Source organism: Equus przewalskii, chromosome 18 (assembly GCF_037783145.1).
Source record: "Equus przewalskii isolate Varuska chromosome 18, EquPr2, whole genome shotgun sequence".
Classification (NCBI taxonomy): Eukaryota; Metazoa; Chordata; class Mammalia; order Perissodactyla; family Equidae; genus Equus; species Equus przewalskii.
The window spans coordinates 13118123-13137463 of record NC_091848.1 but is presented as its reverse complement, the minus strand read 5'-3'; the positions used below and the strand labels follow the sequence as shown (position 1 = coordinate 13137463).

Below are 19341 nucleotides of genomic sequence, written 5' to 3'. Positions count from 1 at the left end.
AGAGGCAGCCATACTCCCTGCCCAGTGGCTCCCGCTCCTTTTAGGGACCGAGGCTGTCCTCCGAGGCTGCACCAGTCGCCGCCTCTCCCAAATCAGAAGCTGGAGCCAGTTGGTGGCACCCTGTCCTGTTTTCCTCTCAGCCCTGGCCTGCGCCGCCCTTCCTGTGACCCGGCCGGCCCCTCAGGAAAGTCAGGGAACACCCCTGCACCACGGCCTCAGTGTTCATTGAGCTGGCCCAGAAAGATCAGCTCTGCCCTGACCTTGTTTGAGAAGTACAGACGTGGGGGAGGATACAGGCTGACTTTTCTGCTTCAAACCTTTGACGAGAACTGATTCAGATCGTGTTGGAGGGAGCGGGATCAGTCCCGGAGTGTGAGGGGACCAGGCCCCTTCCCCTCCCCAGCACCTGGCCCACCTTGCCCGCCTAGGAGGGGAGCAGGTGAGGAGCCGGCCACACTGCCTGACAGGGAGAGGGAAGAGCACGGGCTGCTTGAGAGCGAGTGGGGGAAACAGCCCTGGTGAGGGCCTCTTCCTCCCTTTCCACAGATGGTTGTGCAGCCCCTGGCCACAGGACACTTGGTGTGGCTCCCACTCCTCTAGAATGGGATTCTAGTTTCTGAGTGAAAAGATTTAAGCACTTCACGGTGCTCTGTCGTGAAGGGCCAGGTCGATAGCGATTTCAAATAGGTTAGTGTTTGCCTAACTATCCTTTAGTGTTTGAGAGGAAGTAAAATATTTTGTTTATTTTCCTATTTTTTTCTTAGGAAGGGACTCGCCTGTCCCCTAAGAAGAGAAACAAAACTCCCAAATCTTTTATTTCTTTTATTTCTAGATACTCTCTCCCTAAGTGAGTTCTCAGATGAAGTACACTGTTCTCAGTGTACATACCAACATTTTACCAAAGGGGGCGCCATTGTCCTAGAGACGGCCATGAACTCTTCATTATAAGGGTTCCATTGAGGGCCATTTCCAGCTAACAGTACTGAACCTACAACATATGGGGCCCATAAAGCATACGTATGTCATGGACTCAGGAACCTATATATATATGTGTGTGTGCATGTGTATAAATTTAAGACATATATATATATATATATATATATATATATATATATATATATATATAATCTTAAACCCAACCCTGCCGGACAGGGTGCTCTGAGTCCTCATTTCATGGGCGAGAGACTGAGGCTTCACAAGGCTGTGCAGTCTTAGTTTCCCAAGTTGTAACCCGCATTCTTTCTACTGCACATTTGGTCTCTTAAAGTTCAGGATTGGAGCGGTAGAGAAGGAGCTGGACTGGTCTCTTGGTTGAACACTGTTTTCCTTGGGAAAAGGAAAGGGAGCGGTAGCGTGCTCTTTGCCCCTTTCGAGGCGGAAGGAGAGGAGAGCAGCTGCACTCGCGGGAACCGGCCCTCCCTGCCCCGCCAGCGTGATGAGGAGAGGCCTTGCAGCCGAGGAAGCCCTGTCGGGGCTCCAGCCAGTGCTCAGGCGGCTCGGCCTAATAGTTAGGTCTCTGGGAGGATTATAACCTTAGTTGAATCAGAGGAGAACGACAATGCTCTCAGCCTCTGTCCCCATGTCACCACCAGCAAATGAACAGTAGGTTGGGACTCCCATTTCCTCCTCGTGTCTCCATGGCTGGTTGGATTCAGCCCACATGGGGAAACCTTCTTCAGAAGCTGTCCTCCTCCCTTCTCCTCCCGCCCACCTCCCCCGCTTCCACATGGACACGCAGTGCTCTAGCTTCCCTCCAGGCATTTCTGGAGAAGGACGGCATGACTTCGTCCCCGTAAAAGGTGGCCAGTCTCATTCTTTTCACATGCCCTTAGAATGTGAAGACTTCACACAGGCAAAGCAGTGCTCAGTTGAGTTCACTGAAAAAATCATAATTGCTTATCACTGGAAAGAGATATGAGATTCCGTGGTCCCAACCACTGGCGCTCCAGATGAAGACTGGGAGGCCTGGTGAGGTAACCAGTGTATCCAGAGTGCCAGGCACATCACTGGGCAAGCCAGCCTGGAACCCCAGCCTTCTGCTTTTACTCCGAAGTTTACAGCTACTCCTCTAATATTAGGAAACGCCAGTTCTGATTCTTGGTTTTCTAAAACTTTTGTGTTAGGAAATGACAAAGCTTTGTGTGTGTGTGTTCTAAATAAAATAATGATAGTAGAAAGCAAATATCAGAAAATAATTCGAATAGGCTGAATGTGCTAGTAGTAGTGTGACTTTGGACTTTATTAAAATCAAAAGAAAAATTGCTATGTAAACTTTTAAAATTAACCCTTTTTTGCGCAGTCTCCTTGGAGATAGCAGTCCTGTTGACTCTTCCTGCTAGCATATCTAATCTAAATATATGTGAAATAGTGCCGTTAAAGAACGCCGTACGATTCAGTTCAAGAGAAGTTGGGAAAAACACCTTCAGATTTGTGCTTCCAGCCCTAAAGGCAGATGCTCCTGTTCTTTAAACCTGGTGATGGTCAGAGGTTGCTGGCACATCGTCCTCAGAGAGGTGTTATAATAATAATAACAAGAATAGGAAACGCATACAGCATTTATGACGTGACAGGCACCGCTCTAAGCATTTTATGTGAATTAACTCATTTATCATCACAACAGTCTTTTGAGATAAGTACTAACAATATCCCCATTTGCAGCCCAGGAAACTGAGGCACAGAGAAGTTAAGTAATTTGCTCAAAGTCACATAGTAAGTGATGAAGCCTGGAGTAGAGAAAAAGGGTAGTTCTGGGCAAATGCACATTTTAAAGATCAAATTGCATTGAGAGAGTCTGACGATTACCAAAAACTTTGAGCCTGGCTGGTTATAATGATTAATGTAATAATCTCTCAGGCATTTTTAATTTCCGTAACACAATTTCATGTACAAACAGGGAAAGTCTGGGAAGATAAAGTGTTCAGTGACACTGGTTTCCGAAGAACTAGTGCCTCAGACTGTAAACACCAATCATTAGCATTTTTCTCTCCATGCCAACCCTTGGGAAATTAGTACTACTAATCTTAGGCATTTTTTTTTAAAGAGACAGAACTAAATTATTGGCGGCAGAGTTTCAAACAATAAAGTTATCTAAATTGACTTTTCAACCCATTAGACCACTCAGCAGTAAGGTGGTGTTCCGCACAGGTGAAGTGTTTCTACTTTTAATTAAATGTGTAATCAAGCATATTGATTCTTTGGTCACACTAACTTAAATAAGAGACAATGAATCTTTTCTTTGAAGATTTGTTTTAAGTAAGCATTATTTCCTCTTCAAACAGCACCATTTGAAGAAGACGTGGGCTACATTACCAGCTTTGGGGTTCTGCACATCTTGGCCCATCCTTTGGGCCCAAAGTTATTCTCTTGAATATTTCTTGAGGTTCCTTCCTGTCGGGAGAGAGAACGGAAAAGGATTCTGTGCCTACAGCTGGTTCCTTAAGCCTCTTGAGCGCTCTCTCATCCTGGAGATTTCTCTGACTTTTTTTAGGTGTCAGTATTGAGAAGTGGAATGTACAGTCTGCATCTCATTTTTAAATTGGATGTGATTTCTTTTATTTATCATCCTCTAATTAATGGTTGACACTTTATAATAAAGAAGCACTTCCTTCTAGTTGCAAGCAGGAAAAAGAGAACTACTATTTGCATTCCTTGTGAATATTTAATAGCTTTCTGTCTTCATTTACTTTTGTTTTCATCTTTTTAACACTGATTTTTCTACCTAGCAAAGCGCTGTGTAGAGTTGGTCTATTTTTTATGCAAGTTAGCCTCATTCTCTTCGTTTTATTCCTTAGGAGAGTCCATTATTTCCTTATGGTTTTTCTGGTGAGGGCTCCCCTTAGATGCCACTACGTTTGTGCCTCCACAGTTTTGTTTGAGAAACAACTTTGATCTGAGAAAGAAAGCAAAGTAAATAATATCTACCTCTGAACCTCCCTCTCTGCCCCTCACAAGCACGGATTTGAAGGGAGCTGTGTTACAGCTCTGGCCCAGAACGCTCATCCGATTACCGTTCACGCATTCATTCACTCATCAAACATGTAAGGGCAGGGATTGTGCTCATGGCATGAAGATGACTCAGGCACATCCGACACTGTGGAGAATTTCTAGTGTGGAGGAAGCAGGGATAGGGGCTGAAGGACTCACAGGGAGGGCGTGAAGTGTCCATCCTGTTGTCACTATTTCTAGTCCACAGCGTAGCCAATCTTGACTCATCCTGGGGTGACCCCAAGGATAGCAGCTTACTTTTACTTCTATGTAAAATCATTTAAAAGCTTGAACATAGCTTTGTAATTTAGGGAGGAAAATGAATACCAGTAATTCAGTACTTCAAAAGCATGGAATAAGGTGAAAAGCCGCTTGGACGTGGGCGATGTGGAGAGTGGCGCATGCATGAGTGCCCTCTCGCATCTGAACCTTGAAGAACTTGCTCTCCACTGTGTGCTGTGTGGTGAGGACGCCTTTCAGGCCTGAAGTATTTATAGAGGGCCTGCTAGGAAGCCTGGGAAAGACTTGCTCCTGGGATCCGCTCCTGTAACTCCACAGTGCTCCACAGGAGGGCGCCAGAGAGCACAAAATGGATTCCCTCCTGCTCTGAGCAGGGTGGGGATCGTGAGGAGGGTGATAGAGCTCACCGAGGTCTCCGAGGGTGACTGCTCTCCTGCCAGTGGAGTGCCTCGGACAGGCATGCTATAGAGTCATGAGCTTAATTATTTATGATGCTCGACAATTTCCTGGAACTCTCAGCAAGAACGTGCGTGCCCAATTCATGACTCATAGCTAAAGTCCACCATTAGTTTCTCCCACGTTGTGGACTTGCTGCCCTAATTCTTGGTGTGGTATCTCTCACCAGTTCTCCCCTGCCCCTGTGCGCCTCTGTCCCCATGTCTCTGTGTGTTATCTTTGAGGAAATAGTGCCTTTCTAGAGAAAGATAAGTTTGCCTCTGGGTATGAACTTAGTCCCTCAAAGTGTTTCCAAGTCCTTGGGTTGATAGCAAACGCACATACATCCTGTTCCAACTAATTGGAAAGCAAAGTTCAAAAGTGATTCTGAAATTACCAGCAGAAAAATTTGCCTAATCAAGTCCCTTTACCGTATGAGAATCTGGCTCGTTTCTACAAAATGTCCTCCCCCTCACTCACCTGTCCCACCTTGGCTTTGCATTTCCCGGCCTTGCACATCCTGCCTCCTGTAGGCAGCTCGGCTCAGTGTCCCCTGACGGCTAGTGTGCTCACTCCCTGCTCTGGTTTCTCACTCTTTTCCTGCCTCCCTGAACTACCCCTTCCCCTGAGGGGTTTTCTCCTCATTCTTTGGGGGCTGGCTCTGGTTCCCTCGTTCCAATATACCTTCCAGGCATGATGCTCACTGGAATCTTTCTCTCCTCTGATTCCTTTTGGTCTTCTGTGTGACATTATGTATAAACTGTGCAAAAATGTTTTCATGTCTGTAACTACCACACATTGCCTGAATCGTCTGCTGGTGGTGATGATGCCTTGAGCCCCATTGTGCCTAATAAAGGGCTAGACCTACTCTGTGACTGGTTGATCCCTATGTTGGCTCATTGAACCTATTTTTTTTTTATTCCAGTATTTCAGACGATATAAGTTTGCTTTTCTTTCGACTGTCTTTATCTGTCGATTCCTCTCTTTCGTTTGGCAGGTCAAAAAAGTTCCAGTCATTTATTGAGAGCTGCCTGGTGAAGAGTCACAGCCAGCGACCAGCCACGGAACAACTGATGAAGCATCCGTTTATACGAGACCAGCCTAATGACCGACAGGTCCGCATCCAACTCAAGGACCATATCGATAGAACAAAGAAGAAGCGAGGAGAGAAAGGTTAGCATTTGTGTTTCAGCAGGGGAAACAAAGGATGGAGTGAGTCATGGGCTCTTAATGTATTCGGAGGTGACCGTGGGGATTTTGAAGGGACCTGCCTTCTGCTTTGGTGTGAGGGGCTGCTTTTGAGATCACAGCCTGTGGGCCTCCATGGGGTGAGACGGCTGCAATGGAATATTCATGAAAGAATAGAACTGCGGGAAATATTACCTTCTCCAGGCACTGAACAAAAAGTCATGTTGAGTGATACTCTGGAGTGGTTTAATATGACAAGCGATTTTCTTAATTCAAATGAATATTCATGTGTAGAAGACTGAAAATCTACCGAAGACAGACAACCTAAAAAAATACCACCCAGTTGACATTTTTTCTACTGGCAGTCTTCAGCATTTACATTTTCGTGCTCTGAGGCTCATTTCTAATTTAGTTATTAGAAAGTCAGAATAAATGTTCTGATAGTCACAGTAATATAAAAGAGGTTGCCAGGCTTGCTCTCTGGAACATCGAATTTTGAGCTGGAAGATCATTTAATGCACTTTATTTTATAGATTCAGAAACGCTTATGTCTGTGGCTCTAGCAGTTGCACCACACTGTCTTTTCCCTGCATCGTTGGAAAGGACGTGCGTCCAGACTTGAGGTCCTGGGGCTGTACTCTACTTATTTGAATAGTGACTCAGCATTCCTTAACTAGCGTCCTGACCAGGTTTTATGGCTACTTGGGTCGGGAGGTAGGGAAGCTGCGGTATGGGAAGGAAAGGGAAAGATGCAGAGGACAGTGGGAGTGAGTTGTCCCTGGGCGGGAGCGGGACTGGGCAGCTGGCGGGGGGATGGCAGTGAGGAGGCAGGATGTGGCTGCGAGGTGCTCACCAAGTGTGCAGGGAGTGGAGAGGAGAGGGAAGGCCAGGGGCCGAAGATGGGAGGTGCGTGGCGCTGTGCTTTTCCTCACTTTGATCCTCCCCGCCTTTCTCCTCTGTTCTTCACAATCCAGGGGGAGTGGTGGCGGGTGGTGGGCAGAACAGGACAGGGGATGCTCTCCTTCTATTTGAATTTCTCGTCTTCTTTGCCTCCATGGTTAATATCTATGGTGTGGTAAGGTGTGCCTGGGGACCTAGGGTGGGGGAGGGAACAGTGTAGGAGCCAAGACTGGGCAGAGGTAAGATCAGCAGAGGGCTCAGGGAGGTGAAGTGCTCAGACTTTTGTTTTGAGACTCAAATTCTGAGTTCAAATCTAGTTCTACCCCTTCATATTTATGTGAACTTCACCTCAGTTTTCTCATCTTTAACATAGGAGTGGGGGTATCATCATAGTTAGTATTGCCTGGGAGTGTTGCAAAGATTAACTGAGAGAGTGCCTGTAAAACGCTTAATACACTGGCGCATAGACATACTCAATAAATATTAGATGTTTTTGTTTAGACAATTCTTCATTGACCTATAATTTTTCAGCACTGTTCAGGGTTACTTTCCGAGAACTTGTGACCTCTCTGCCTCTGGCCTGTGAGTAAGCATGGATAAAGCTTGTGCCTTGGGTTGTTTTCACATTTTTTGGGTGCAGACTCTGGAATGTGACTGAGAACTCGCCATCTTGTGAACATGGACATTTTATGTGTTTTAGTGCAAAGCAGAAGAGTGAGATTCTTGGTGGCAGGTGTATTCAAGAGTTACAGGGCAATTTAAGGAACCTAATTCCCTTTAAGCTTAGAGCCACTAGAAGCCCTCATTTTTATCTGCTCCCCGAGGAGGAGTATTGATCATATGAGATCTCCTTCCATTTGCTCAGTTTGACCAAATGACTTAATTTGCTCCAATACTTTTGTCACTCTCTTAGTAGCTCTGAGACCAGCTTTTTGGTGGAATCAAACAATTTTAATTTGTATTGCTTTATGATTTTTTTTACCTGATATTATTTTTTCCTTAAGATATGTTTATGCATACTAATTTAAGCAAGTAATATAAAAGCAATCAAACCAGGTTCTGGTGAAGTCTTACAGCAGAACCTGATGAAGGAGGGTTTTACCCTAGAGAGCAGAATTAATTGGATTAGTTGTGTGCTTCCTTTCCTTGCTGTAATTTCCTTTAGGAGATAAAGTATCTGCATTTTACTTTGAATTCTGTGTTGATTCATCTCAGGAAAGTTTGGAATGTTAATCTTTCAATATGGATTATTGAAACACTTTATGAAGGTTCTTTACGTTTTGGTGAAATAGTACTTAAAAAATAAGTAGCCTGAAAACTTCATACATATCTAAATTTATGAAGCTAATTAGTGATTTAAAAAAAAATACACTTGAAGTCATCACACTTGGCTTCCTTTCTTCATCCTTTTAATGACTAAATAGCACAGCAGGCAAAGGGTGTTTATGATCAGATTTGGTAGTTCTCATCATGTGACTGCTGCCTCCTGGTGATGACATAGCCAAATTGCAGTTTCAGTTCCTTTTTAATGGTGCACAACTGTCTTCAAAGTTGTAATTTCTAACTCGCAGCTATGAAAGGACAACAGTAATGTGACACCCTCCCTTGATTAAAATTAAAAGCTCCTCCCCACTGCCCACAGAAAAGTCCACAGCATGGTTCATATAAGGATCAGCAAGCCGTATCAGCCTGCTGGCCTTCTCACTCCATCTGCTTTTCTCACACCCAGACAGATAGCCATCAGGACTCATTGTTTCCTGAACATGTCAGTATCCCTGTGATACTCAGGGGGTTAGGTTGCTTAGAATGCCCTTTCCCACCACTTTCAGCTGCCATCTGCCTGGAGAAGGGCCATGGACCTTCCAAAGCCCCACTCATTTCCTCCTCAAAGACTTCACTGTCTACCCCCCATTATGACCAGTGGACTTAGCTGCTTCTTTCTTTGATATCTCATTGCTTTTTTAATGTACTTCTATTTAGCATATAATATGTTGGAAAGAACATCAGTTTTAAAGTTGGAAAAGTTCTGGATTGAATTCTAGATCCAAATCCCAGGTTTATTAATGAGATAACATTGGTCATGTCACTTAATCTCTTATAATCTCAGTATCTTTGCTTGAAAAATGGGTTTTTATGAAAAAATAAATGAGAGAACACAGGTAAAGTACTTAGCATGGTGACTGGCATGGGAGACACCAATAAAGGTTAGTCCCTTTTCTTCATAATCATGGGAACTCTGATTATTTACTTGTCCATCTTGCCCAGTAAATTCTGATCTCCTCCAAAGCAAAGACTCAGTCTTATTCATTATTGCATGTTAACCTGCTTAACATATTACTGAATTATTTTACATATTCATGAATTCAATGAATGTCCCCAGTGGGTCAATCTAAACACATGTAACTCTGTATTTTTAATAGCACATTGTCAGAAGTTTCTTTCTGGTATTTATCAAGATATCTAAAAGCAATTTGTGAGTCCATGTAAGTCATAACAGAGCTCCTACATAAAAAATGATAAAAGCCATCAATAAGTTAACAGTGGGCCAATAAAAGATTGGTTTAGATGGTCCTATAATGGACTTTAACACAAACTGAAAAGGTATTTTTCAGTTCCTTGTCTTCATTTTCATGTGAACGCCAGGCATTAGGGACAGATATGGAGAGTCAGCTGGGATAGTCTTTTTTTTTTAAGATTTTATTTTTCATTTTTTTCTCCCCAGTGCTCCCCAGTACACAGTTGTATATATTTTAGTTGTGGGTCCTTCTAGTTGTGGCATGTGGGACACCACCTCAGCATGGCTTGATGAGTGGTGCCATGTCTGCGCCCAGGATCCAAACCAGCAAAACCCTGGGCCGCCAAAGCTGAGTGTGTGAACTTAACCTCTCAGCCACGGGGCCAGTCCATGGGACAGTCTTGGATGGGATTAATTCCATGGACTTGAATCCAGCTGGTGGGAACCGTTAGCACACAAGTCAGGAGGCCTGGAGCTTGTCCCAGTTCAGCGTTAGTGACAACTCTTTGGGCCTCATTTACTTACTGATAAAACAAGGGGGGCCGGGCGGCGGGGCGCTTTGCTGAGCTGTAGCATCTTTGGTGCACTAACATTCTGTGAGTCTCTCTTCAGATGAGACCGAGTATGAGTACAGCGGAAGTGAGGAGGAAGAGGAGGAGAACGACTCAGGAGAGCCCAGGTGGGAAAGGCAGAACCGTCTTCTCATTTCCACGTTCTGAATTGTGCTTGTGTGAGATTCACTTCCTTTTGATTTATAGGTTCATTTTTTAAGAATCCAGCAGGGTGATCTTATTTAATTTATTGCCCACAAACATACTCATTAATTTGGGAAAATTTCCCTAAGCAGACTCTTAACGAAAACGTGGAAATCAGCATATTCTTTATCTTGTCCCCCAAGATTTATGGTCTCTCTTCTAAGACCTTGTTTCCTCACTAGTTAACATGGAGAATGAGCAGAAGGCAATTATCTGGGCAATACAGGACTAAAAGTACCCAAAACTGCAACTTTCTGGGAACCTCAGTGGTATTTTTGGACTTGAGTTGCTCGGTTCATTACTCCCTACCTTTGAGAAGCCCATGAGGACAGCCAGTGTCCTTGTCACATGCCTTGGTATTTTCACTGCAGCCAAATCCAAGAGGAAATGATTTCCGGGAAATGAAGTTATACTCCAGAGGTGAACCCTAAGTGGAAGCTTTTGTGCCCATTCTGGCTGTCTGGGTTGGACCGCAGTCAAGTGCTGCTCCATTATTATCTCCCCTACGTTTTGATTTTCACTTGACTTTGACTCTGACTTTCCTCTAGTCTGTGTTCATAAACAAAGGCCCGTGAGCTCACACTGCTAAGATTTCTCTCTCGTGAGAGAATTCAGCTCATGGCAGTTTGGTGGGTCAAGGGGTGCAGGCCTACACACCATGGCGGGTACACTGAACATGTGAAGTGAGATTTATTGGGGAAAACGCTCAAGTAGAAGGGTCACCAGGGTATTTGGGTCTCTGTCCTCTAGCCTTCCAAGGAGGGGACCCCAGTGCTTCAGGAGAAGGAACAGGTCCCGTACCACTGAGGCAGAGCTTCCTGAGCAGGGGAAAGGCCAGCACAGCCACTGCTGCCAGAATGAGCCGGCTCAGACCTCCCGGGCTGGATTATTGCTAAACTACGGGAAGAGGGCGGCACTGAGCTTACAGGGCCATCCGGGTTTTCTCTTTTCACCTGCTCTGGGAATCTTCAAGGTCAAAGACTGAAGGGGAATTCTTCCCTTCCATCTGATGTCCCCAGTTTAGCTGCATGAAGGTGATGACTGTCAGGTGATGACATGGAAAATGAACATTTTTGGAAGGCAAAGCACCAAATGCCCTGCTTTCAGAGAAGGTGTACACTGTTTTTCCAGAGCGCACCCAGACGGTCATGTCAGCCCTTCTGATCACTGTCCTTGGAACTGAGAAGCCCTGTTGTAACTAATACTTACTAAACTGTGTGAGTCACTTAGTGGGCTGACCTAGCCATGCCTTAACACTTCTATAATTGTAGCATGTCATGATATCACATTGAAGATTATAGTCCAAGTCTTGTTTTATGGACACATGTAATTAATCTTCATGAAATCCTGAAAAGCAGAAAGGGACAATGGTTATCTCATTTTAGAAATGAGGTCACAGCCCAAGGATGGCAACTGGGTCACACACCGAGTTAATGATTGAGTCACTAATATAACTCAGATCACCTCGCACTGATTCAACATCGATTCATAATTGATGGAGCATCCTCGTGTGCATGTGATCCTGGGTTCTTCAAGCTCTGCCGCCTATGCACGGAGCACGTGGCCTGTGTAGATAAACGCCATCATTTGGGGTTTGTTTTAGAGTTCTACACAGAGGCTGGACATTTCAGGGGAGGCTTACTAGTAGAAAGCCAGCGTTCTGTATGGAACGTCACGAACAAAGACTTTTTGTGTCATGTTATGGCGGTATCTCACACTGCACGCTAACCACTCTCCAAAACAGAATGACCCCTTGTCAACTGCCGCCAAGCCTGCTCCTCCCACAGCCTTCCCCATCCCAGTCTGTGTCACAGCCGCTGCCCAGGTGCCAAGACAAAACCTGCAAGTCATCTCTCACTCCACACTTTGGCTCCATCAACAGGTGGCATTAACTCTGTCCCTAAGCGCTTCTCCCAGCCTCCATCCCCCCGCTCCCACTCGGGGTAAAGTCTGCACCCTGGGGCCACCGCCTCGCAGCCCCACTGGTAGCCTTGCTTGCCGTCATACTCCCGTGGACTGTTCGTTCAGCAGCCAAATGCCTCTGCTCTGTTTCTCTCCTGCTTATAAGCTTTCCCTGCGTGCCTTCCACGGCCCCGTGCTTCACGCAGTCTGCCCTGTGTCTCCGACCTCCTCTGTCCCACTGTCCTCTCGTTCACTCCGCTCTGGGAAGACCAGGGGCTTCGGTTCCTCAGAGAGGCCACACCTGTTCCCACCGCAGGCTTTCTTCCCCTACTTCTTCTTGGGACTGACTCTCCATAATTTGAGTCTTGGCTCAGCTGTCACCTCCTCAGATAGGTCTCCTCTGATCACCCCAACTAAAGCAGAACCCATAATCCTTGCCCCAGCGCCCTGCTACCATCACTCTTAAACGCTTACATTTTTTGTCTTCTGTCGAGCCTATTAATACCTGAACTTACATTACTTGTAATAATTTGTCTGCCTGTCTAATTAGTTGTCTAACTATCTCTCTTCCCCACAAGAAGATAACTAGAGAGAGAATTTGTTTAGTTACTGCTGTATCCACTAGAGCCTGTTACAGTGCCTGCTGCTTAGTGGGTGCTCAGTACTTATTTAATGGGTTTATTTTAAGCGGATGCTGCCATAAAGATGAAAAGAGCTAGATTTATATGAACAAATTGGGGCCTTTTCCCACCTCCCTGTTAGGCTGCCAAGGAGTCTGTAGCCCTGAGCTGTCCGCCTGTGGTTAGATGAGAGGAGGGCAGCTCTGACCTCCAGTGAAGTGGGTGGAGTTTGCTTATAGTGTTTCCTTCCCTTGTTCTCTCTGCCACACACACACACACACACATTGCACACACATCATGCACAACCACCCTTTTACAGATGAGGAAACTGAGGCCCATGGTGTTTAAACGGAATCTAGGAATCAGTGAGCTGGGTTGAAGTCCCAGGTGCCCCCCCTGTGGCCAGAACCAAACCGTTTAACTTCCCTTTCACAGTGGTGCGGGGAGGCAAGCTTGGAGCTCTCGGACTTGGCAGACTTGCGTTCATGTCCAGGCTCTGTGCCAACCTTGACTCGGGCACCTTCCATCCCTGGCTCATCCTGTCTTCCCGTGAGCAGCCTGCCCTGTGCCTGCTGGGGTTGGTGTGCGGAGTCCAGGAGGTGATGTGGGAGAGGGTGATGAGCTCGTCCAGGCAGAGTGCGCTCCCTTACTGCTCCCCGTGGGCCATCTTCATCTGCTGGCTTTCTTCTCGCCTTTCCTAAACGTGAAAAGAAGCCAGTCTGGGGCACAGGGCTTGCACAATCATCAAAGCCTTGGAAACAGATCTTTGCTACGTCTCAAGGGTGAGAGAGTGGTGTGGACAGGCCGAGACAGAGGTGATGACTCTAAGATGTGACATCCCTCTAGGATGGAGACCACATGTGTATACAGTAGTCACACTCAAAGGCAGGCTGGACACTAGTCTCCTGCCTTGACTCTGCTTCCCTTGGGGGTGAGTAACGTAATTCATGGAGGATCTAGGAGCCTGTGCTTGAGCAGGTGGCTTCTTTCCCCGCGTATGGGGTCTCCTCCCCCAGGAGCCAGGTGGCGATGGCCCTGGCCCATGCGGGCTCCTCACCTCTCTCTCCTGCCCACAGCTCCATCCTGAACCTGCCGGGGGAGTCGACGCTGCGGCGGGACTTCCTGAGGCTGCAGCTGGCCAACAAGGAGCGCTCGGAGGCCCTGCGGCGGCAGCAGCTGGAGCAGCAGCAGCGGGAGAACGAGGAGCACAAGCGGCAGCTGCTGGCTGAGCGCCAGAAGCGCATCGAGGAGCAGAAGGAGCAGCGGCGGCGCCTGGAGGAGGTGAGGACCACTCGCTCCTGGCCCTGCGTCTCTGTGCTGGGGCCGCCGCCCGGGGCTCCAGTGTTGGCCCCATCCCACCCTGGCGTGGGGCCGCAGCCTGCTGGGAGCCCACATACCTTCACTGCAGGGGGACGAGGCCCCAAGGCTCTCACAAGCAGAGGACTGTCGTGCTTGGGGCTCTGGGACCTTGGTGTGGTCGCTTCAGAAAAGCAGGTGGAGGCCTCGGCCCCTTCAAGTCTTACTCAGATGTCACCTCCCCAGTGAGGCCTCCTTGACCACCTCACTTAACATCACACCCCCTCCCTCTAGCATGTCCTGTTGCCCCTCCCTGCTTTATTATTTTTACCTGCTCTTGTCACCTGCGCTCATAATTTCCACATACTTCCCTGTGTCTGACACTGGAATGTAAACTCCCTGAGCGCGGGGGATTTTGTCTCTTTTATCCCTGATGTATCTCTACATTATGTATCTCTCCTGCCTACGACAGTGCTGAGCACACAGTAGGTGCCTCAAAAATATTCTTGGAATGAATGAGTTAATATACGAATGAATGAGTCGACAATTGAGAAGTGATATATAGGTGCTAACTAGACCACAGTGAAATGTCAAGTATGGAAAAGCAGGGCCTGCCTCTGGATAATCCTTTGTTCCTCCTCTGAACACTGGGGAGAGCATTTCACAAATCCTTCCACATGCCCTTTGGTACCCAGGGCCTGTCCTCTGGTTTGTGGGCTGCACTTGCCTTCACCAGCAGGCATGGCCGTCATCTCGGTGGGAAACCATATGCGAGGCACACTTCCCTGCATGGCTGTCTGGTGAGGCTCTACCCTGTGGTCTTACAGATGTGTTTTAAAGCCTCCTTCTCAGAGCCTTGCGCCGAGGCTTCCTTCCTCTGCCAGGTAAATCAAAGCCTCCAACAATTGAGAGGCTGGGAGAGCACAGCTGTTGGGGAAGTTGGATGGCAGATGAAAGGTTAACTGGCTGCGCGGTAATGGGGCAGTAATTTTACCCTTTTCCCAAACACCGTCTTGCTCCTTATTAACGGTTTACAGCAATTCCCTTGCTTTGTCAGGTGGCCGCTGCAGTTAGAGGATGGTGAACTGCAGACACCAGCAACAGATTGCTTTTTAAATGGCACATCCAGGTCCAATGTCCCTGGTTTAAATCAGGGAGGGCCTCAATTCCAGTTTGCAGTAAATCCCATCACCTCATTATGACCCTGGAGTATTAGTGTGCTGACCAGCAACGGTAATACCCAACGTTTGCAATTATTGAGTGACTTCTGTGTGCCGGGTCCCAGGTGGGATGCTCTGCTTGTATCCAGGATCTCATGTACTATCATGATCTCTTTGTATATATCCATTCTCTCTCCTACAAAATGCATATAATCCCCATTTAACAAAGAAGAAACCGAGGATCAGGGAGGGGAAGTAATTGGTCCCGTGTCACAGGCCCAGTAAGTGCGAGGTCGGGATTCGCACCCAGGTCTCCCTGCTCCCAAAGTCCACGCAAGCCCAGCGATGGTGAGTGCAGGTATGTGCCGGGGCCTTAAACGTGATCCTCAGGACTGATCTTCATAGGCTGCAGCCAGCGGTATAAGTCTGTAATACCGTTGGGGTGAAGACAGCTGAGCGCAGGCGAGTCTGCCACTGACCTCCTTCTAGTCTAGGAATGACGCTGGGGTGGACAGAGGCTCTTCAGGGCTGCAGGGAGGAACCCTCAAAGGAGCAGGTAGGGGCGGCTGGAGGGAGCTGGGCGTTCACCAGCTCTCCAAAGTGAAGGACCACGTGTAGCCGCAGGTTACTCTCCTGGGCACAGATTGAAATCCCTTGCAGCTGGGCCCTGATGTAGTCTCCTTCAGCCCAGCCCACCCAGCCCAGTTGTGGCCGCTGTCCTGGCCCCAGCCCAGAGCCACGCCGTTTCCTCCAGTCTCAGGTCTCCTGAGGACCACAGGCCTCTGCTGTTTGGATCCAGGGTTTACTCCTTGAGATTCCTGAGCCCCCGTCTCTCCAGCTAAGCAGCGTCCCCTCAGGCTCTGCCCCCAATCCTGCCTTCCCTGCTGCTTTCCTGGTTTGTGGTTCATGCCTTCCAGGAGCCTTTCCCAAGGCTGCCACCTCGCTGGAGTCACACCCTGGAAGGAAGCTTGACCGTTGGCCTTAGTGGGTTCTTTGCCTAGCAATTTGCTATGCTTAGTTTCAGGCTAAAGGCACTTCATGTGTAACCCTAGAAAATTCCCACTGTCATCCCGAAAAGCATTTACAATATTCAAGAATGCAAATATGTACATGGGTGCATGCACGCGTGCACACACACACAGACTTAGATGAATTTCCTTTTTTAAAAAAAATTTTAACATAAGAACTCTTGGCTTTTGAACCTAGATCCTCATTTAGTGCAAAGTGTTTTCAGAGGGTGCATTGTTTTGTTTTTATTTTTTATATTTTTCCCCTTCTTACCTGGCACGATCTATTTGACCTTATATGTTTTTTTATCGAGTTGTTAGAATAGTCATTTCTAACAGTCATGAAGCACCAACCACATGACAGGCAGTCTGTTCAGCACTTTATGTGAATGGTCTCCTGGAATCCTCACAATAACCCCTCTTCTAAAGACAATGCAGCTGAGTCTCCAAGAGGTTAATCATCTACTGAAGGTCACACAGCTTGAGAAGAAACCAGGTGCTATCACTGCTTCCGTCCTGCCTCTCTGCTGATAAGCCACGGTCAGCATGCTTTTCCAGATTCTTTACCTGTCTGTGGACTTCCACCCTGGGAACGGAAGGAGTTTGAGCAAGGGCAAAGAAGTTTTCGCCAGCAGGTGCTCATCTTTGAGCTGGGATCTCGCTCTCATGCTCCCAGGCAGAGCCACAGAGCCTTCCTCGTGTCTCTCCTTTTATGGCATTTTCTGGAGCCTCTACCTTGGACGCAAGTCAGAGTTCAGACTCAGAGGGACACGTCTAGCCACAGGGACACACCCTCAAAGTGCCAGCGCACGCAGAAGGCCACTGCATGCCCTTTGCCTGATGCACCGATGGGCATGAACCTGCCTTCCCCCGAGAGGCAGGACTGCTGTGGCCGAAGGGCAGCCAGAGGTGATACCCACCTTATCTTTTGATCCTTTATCTTGCCCCTATTGCTCAATAGAGAGGAAAAAGAAACACTAAATACTCACATGGCTGTACGTTCTGAACCCTTCAGTAATGACTCTGCCCCCAGGGACTCCTCTCCCGCTCCTGCTGCATCCCCATCTGCTGCCCTGGCCTGTGGGGACGACTTGTGTTTCTAGTGTCCTGGGTAGGAACTTGGACTGCATTGTCACACAGGAGCAGCAAGAGCCCCGGGTGAAACTGGCAAATTTAGCTTCATTGTGGGTGGGGTGAACTCTTGTGGGCGTCCTAGGAAATACGTTCCCATTTCCAGATAAAGGCCCTTCCGATGCCCTTTGGTGACATGGGACTGAGTAGGTTGTAGTCTTCGTATTCCTCAGTGATCTCAGATGTCACCTCCTACCAGAGGTTTCTGAGGAAGCCCTGCACGTCTTTGCTATTTATGGGTAACCATGTGGATTTGGCTAGGTTCTAAATCAGTAACTATATATTCTTAGAAGGACTTTGACTGTAAACTGAGTGCAGTCATTTATCAGCTCGTGAAAAGGACGTGGCTGCAGGCTAGTTAAATGGTGGGCACAAGACTCTTGGCTTTTTTTTATTGAGATGTAATTGACATGGACTATTATATTGGTTTCAGGTGTATGACTTCGTGATTCGACATTTGTGTACATTGCACAGTGATCACCATGATGTCTGGTGACCCTCTGCCACCACACAGAGTTAATACGATATCATAAGTCTCTCCGCTTCTGACTGATGATAAAGTACAATTTATAACTAAGTTCCAGGAACTTGATTAAACCCCGCTGAAGCGAATGAGTCCATCAGTAGTGAGAAGAAGTGCACAGAGAGCTTCTTGTACTTGATTCAGTTCCATAAAAGTTCCCGTCACTTGGCCTAGACAACACGCAGCTTGTCCTATTCTCCATCACAGACGGAGCGCCCAGGACGTGTCGAGCTTTCGACTCTGGTTATCTTTTCACACTAACCTTGCACAGAAGATTTGTAGTGATGCTTGATTCTGCTCAAGAGTTTTGAAATGATGTTAGTGATTTATATGTTTTTTTCAACTTGCTGAGCGCCCATTTGGAGGAGAGTCCCTAGGTCACAGGAAAGAATCAGATTGACCCCAGGAGCACCACCCTCCTCCACGGTAGTAAGTTTTATTCAGAGAATTGTGTTAAGTTTTTCAAGCCACCTAGATCTACTTTAGTGCCTTTAAGACCATCCTAACGTGACCTAGTTATAAAAACAACCAGTTCTAGGTAAAAGATGTCCTAGTGCTTTGGTTGTATCACCTGAAATTTCTTTTAAAGAATTACCACCTGTAGGGCCAGCCTCGTGGCATAGTGGTTAAGTTCATGAACTCTGCTTTGGCGGCCCGGGGTTTGCAGGTTCAGATCCCGGGCATCGACCTACATTCTGTTCATCAAGCTAGGCTATGGTGGCATCCCACATATAAAATAGAGGAAGATTGGCAATAGATGTTAGCTCAGGGCCAATCTTCCTCACCAAAGGAAAAAAAAAAAAAGAATTACCAGCTGTATCCTAATGGCCAGTAATAGTGGAGCACTAACATATAAAATGAGAGCCTGGTACTTCACACATATGAAGTCCCTATAAGGCTCCAACTGTTTATTTTGAGTGACTGCAGCTTTCAAGGATGTTGGGCTCAATTGTTTTTTTAAAAGTGTATGGTAGAATTAAAACCTTTTCCCTGTTCCAAAGGCAGTCATTCCACAAATGGAGTGAATGCATACCTCCACTGTACAAGTGCTGTGCTGGACACTGGGAATATAGGCTGCCCTTGTGTAGACCAGATCTGTGAGGGACACAGACAGTAGGCAAATAAACACCCAAATAAACGTTCACTACCGTTGCCAGACTGCTATAGTGAATGGTGAACTGAGTGAGCCACGGGGCGGGAGCCTGGCCGGGCTCGGAGGCCTGTTGGTCATATCCAGCTGATGGAGGGCAGCAAGGTGTGCAGGAACGCCAGGCTGGGAATCCAAGGCACAGTCTGGTGGGGCTTCACAGGCCAAGTTAAGGAATTGTGAATTTTCTTCTAAGAATAGTGGGAAAGCATTGACATTTTCCAACCATGGAAATATGATCAGAACTGCGTTTTTAAAATGAAACTTCGGCTGCTGCAAGGAAAGTGATTGGAAGAAAGCAGGAGTGGGTAGGAGAGACAAGTGAGTCCAGGCCGGGGAGGGGTGTGCTTCAGGTGGATGGCTGGAGTGGGGATTGAGAAAAGTGGACACTGGGAGAGAAGTTGCAGAAGTTGTAGAAGATGCAGGACGTGGTGGTTGATTAGACGTCACGGGTGAGGGAGAGCAGGCAGTCACAGAAGGTTCCCGATGTCGGACTGGAGCATCTGGGTGGAGGACCAGGCTTGGGAGCAGGAGGAGA

The 19341-nt window shown here is 47.2% G+C and overlaps 1 protein-coding gene across 33 annotated transcripts in view; it reads left to right on the top strand.

The window, feature by feature from the left end:
- TNIK (TRAF2 and NCK interacting kinase) overlaps positions 1 to 19341 on the top strand; it is a 383771-nt gene that overhangs the window by 272568 nt on the left and 91862 nt on the right. For all 33 annotated transcript variants that reach the window (XM_070583121.1, XM_070583113.1, XM_070583127.1 and 30 more), the window contains 3 exons: positions 5657 to 5832; positions 9875 to 9941; positions 13616 to 13820. In XM_070583121.1, the coding sequence (XP_070439222.1) occupies positions 5657 to 5832; positions 9875 to 9941; positions 13616 to 13820 (448 nt within the window). The remainder of the gene's footprint in view (positions 1 to 5656; positions 5833 to 9874; positions 9942 to 13615; positions 13821 to 19341) is intronic.